The 3,245-nt window shown below is 59.5% G+C and overlaps 2 protein-coding genes across 2 annotated transcripts in view; both read right to left on the bottom strand.

Annotated features, from left to right (window-relative positions):
- Positions 1 to 22: 22 nt before the first annotated feature.
- VDBG_07075 (ATP-dependent RNA helicase DBP3) lies at positions 23 to 1,738 on the bottom strand (the record flags this gene model as incomplete). Its single annotated transcript, XM_003002458.1, has 1 exon — positions 23 to 1,738. The coding sequence occupies one exon, from the start codon at positions 1,736 to 1,738 to the stop codon at positions 23 to 25; it is 1,716 nt and encodes a 571-aa protein (XP_003002504.1).
- Positions 1,739 to 2,808: 1,070 nt separating this feature from the next.
- VDBG_07074 (Na(+)/H(+) antiporter 2) overlaps positions 2,809 to 3,245 on the bottom strand; it is a gene marked incomplete at both ends in the record, with an annotated part of 2,049 nt that continues 1,612 nt past the window's right edge. The window contains one exon of the mRNA XM_003002457.1: positions 2,809 to 3,099. Coding sequence (XP_003002503.1) covers positions 2,809 to 3,099 — 291 coding nt within the window. The remainder of the gene's footprint in view (positions 3,100 to 3,245) is intronic.

The following is a 3,245-nucleotide window of genomic DNA, read 5'->3' as shown; positions in this document are numbered from 1 at the left end:
ACCCTTGAGAATGTTGATCAATCTAAAGCAGGGTTAGCGAGATATCCATGACTATCCGTAGTGCTGAGGAAGAAAGAAAGGAAAAAAAAAAAAAGACGTACGAGCCAGAGTGGGCCTTGTCCTGGACGGTAAAGAGGGTAATGGCCTCGCCCGTCTTGCCGGCGCGTCCGGTGCGGCCGATGCGGTGGACGTAGTCCTCAATGGTCAGCGGGAAGGTGACGTTGACGACGAGCTTGACCTCGGGAATGTCGAGGCCGCGGGCGGCGACGTCGGTGGCGACCATGACCGAGGTGGAGCCGGACTTGAAGGCCTCGAGGCTGCGGGTGCGCTGGTCCTGGCGCAGGTCGCCGTGGATGCCGCAGACGTGGATGCCGCGCTGCTGGAGGAAGCCCTCGACGCGCGTGGCCTCCTTCTTGTAGAGGCAGAAGACGAGGATGCGGTCGTGGCGGCCCTGGCCGGCCTGGTACTGGCGCAGGATCTGCAGCAGGCGCTGCTCCTTGTCGCGGCCGTCGACGACCTCGACGCGCTGCGTGATGCGCGTGTTGGCCTGCAGCTCGACCGAGCCGCTCGCCGTCTCCTTGCCGCCCGAGCCGATGGTGATCTTGACGGGGTCGACCATGAAGCTCGAGGCGAGCAGGCGCACCGACGCGGGCCACGTCGCCGTGAACATGAGCGTCTGGCGGTCCTCGCGCGCTGGCATAGCGCCGAGGATGGCCTTGATGTCGTCCTCGAAGCCCTTGTCGAGCATGCGGTCGGCCTCGTCGAGCACGGCGAACCGGCTGTGCGACAGGTCGACGGTGCCGTCGGACATGAAGTCCTTGAGGCGGCCCGGCGTCGCGACGATGATGTCGGCGCCGCGCTGCAGCAGCGCGCGCTGCTCGTCCTTGGAGGCGCCGCCGTAGACGCACACGCTCTTGAGGCCGAGGTGGGCCGCCAGCTGGGCCGTCTGCTCGTGCGTCTGCATGGCGAGCTCGCGCGTCGGCGACACGACGACGGCCTTGATGCAGCGCTTCTTCATCTTGCTGATCGACTCGACGAGCGGCAGCGCGAAAGCCATGGTCTTGCCGGACCCCGTCTCGGCCACGCCAATGGCGTCACGACCCGACAGCGTAAACGGCCACGAGGCCGCCTGGATGGGCGTCGGCTTGGTGTAGGCGGCAAACGGCGACTTGGCGAGGAGGTCGGTGACGGGCAGCTGGTCGAAGGCGAGGACGGGACGCAGGTTGGTCGACTTGTCATCGCCGATGACAATCGACTGCTCGGCCAAGTAGGCGTCAATGTCGGCCTGGGGCAGCGCCGTCAGGGCCGCCGACTGTGTGTACGAGGCGCTCGCGACAGCGGCGCCGTTCTGTGACATGACCTTCTTCTCCTTCTTGTCCTTCTTTTCCTTCTTGTCCTTCTTCTCCTTCTTGGGCTTCGTCTCGGCGTCGGCGTCGACATCGGCCATGGGGGCATCCTCGCCAGCGGCGGCAGCCTTCTCCGCTTCTTCCCTGAGCCGCTTCTTCTCGCGCTTCTCCTCCTTGCGCTTCTTCTTCTCGTCCTTGTCTTCGCCGCCGCCCTCCTTGGCCTCCTTGGCCGCCTTGGCCGCCTTCTTCTCCTTCTTCCTCTGCTTCTTCAGCGCCGCCGCCTCGTCGTCGCCCTCGGCAGGTTCCTTGACCTTCTGCTTCTTGCTGGGACTGTTTTTTTTTTTTTTTTTTTTTTTTTCGCTCCCGGCGAGGAGACGCTTCGTCGCACCCATTCTGGAATGGTCTGTTTCTATTCGGATAAGAAAGAAAGGGGAGGGCGTCTCTTTTCGGGGAAAGGGCAACACAGAAAGGCTTTCTTTTTTTTTCCCGGAGCGGTGGGACTGGCGGGATGAAAAGGCCGAGCGGACTCGACTTGTCTGGATGGCGCGATGGAGAAAAAAATCTTTATCTTATCGTTATCGGCGCGCGGGAATGGCGAAGAGGCGGCGTCGGCGCTGGTGGGGGGTTCAGGGGGTTCAGGGGGTTCAGGGTCTGCCGAGCGTTACCAATTGGACCGTGGCTTTGGGGGACTCAACACGACGATTTGACCTTGGATATTGGCCTGGGCCTTAGAACTGTACCGGAATCTCGGTTATACAATGCAAACCAATACGTTACCACATTCCGCTTCTTAGCCAACTCGATACGTAAGAACAAATTTCGACAGTCATCGCTGAAACTTCAACTACGTCAATGACCTGTTCATCAGAGGCTGACACAGCCCTTCGCCCTTCCTCCTCACCTTGACACATAAGGTCTAGGTAGACGCATTCTGAACGTCACACTTGACATGGAAGCCAACCCTGCATCTGGTCATCCAACTGCCAAGTGTCCCATGGCACAAACATCTGCCTAGCAGTAAAAAAGACTAATTCATCGCTATTCTAGGGAGATCAAAATTCTATCGATGCAGTGCTCATCAGACTCCACCGCCAAAGCAGTCAGTCACATGAAAATTGTTCCAGAATCAAACATGAAAGAAAAGCTCGCTTGCCAATGACCATTCATGCAGATGCACCCTGTATTGAGACATGAGAAAAATAAGCTCGTAATGCACCAGACCATGCACATCTATGGAATAAGACACGAGAGAAAAGTGCCACGCCCAACCAAAAAGTCCCGAGTACCACGCGTACGTGGTAGAATTGCCGTCACGAAACGACCTCGGAGTCCCCGCCAGCATCGTTCTTTTCATGCTGCAGGTGTTTGTATTGTTGTAGTAGTTATTGGTACGGGCGTAGGGACCGCAGCGAAGCCCCAAACGAGTGATATGCCGTGTATGTTGGCACGCCACCTTGGCGGCTCACATGCCCATGCCTGCGTTGGCCCCGCGTCGATCCATGAAGCGAATCGTGCTCCTGCTCCTGCTGCGGTTGCGCGGCGTGCGCGGCGTGCGCGGCGCGCTGAGCGCCGCTTCCGACTTTTGACGCTCAAGATCCACGTCCATGCTGGGCTCGGGGTTCTCGTCGCGCCAGTCGGGAAGCTGGTTGTTGTCGAACACGGGACGGGAGAAACGATTGTAGGCGATAAAGGTCTCCTTGTCGCCCTCGATGGCGTTGGGTGGCGCCGCGACGTGGACCGACTTGCGGCGCATCTCGACAGCGTCATCCTGGATCGGCTGGACGCCAAAGTAGCCGTAAAGCGCGTTCAGGATGGGAATCGACAGGCCGTGAACAACAATGGAGAAGAGTGCGAGCCAGTAGACGACAGGAGACAGGGCACGGAGCAAGTCGTTCACTT

The sequence above is a fragment of the Verticillium alfalfae genome, genomic scaffold, assembly GCF_000150825.1.
Source record: "Verticillium alfalfae VaMs.102 supercont1.9 genomic scaffold, whole genome shotgun sequence".
Taxonomy (NCBI): Eukaryota; Fungi; Ascomycota; class Sordariomycetes; order Glomerellales; family Plectosphaerellaceae; genus Verticillium; species Verticillium alfalfae.
This window is presented reverse-complemented; position numbering and strand designations above follow the sequence as displayed.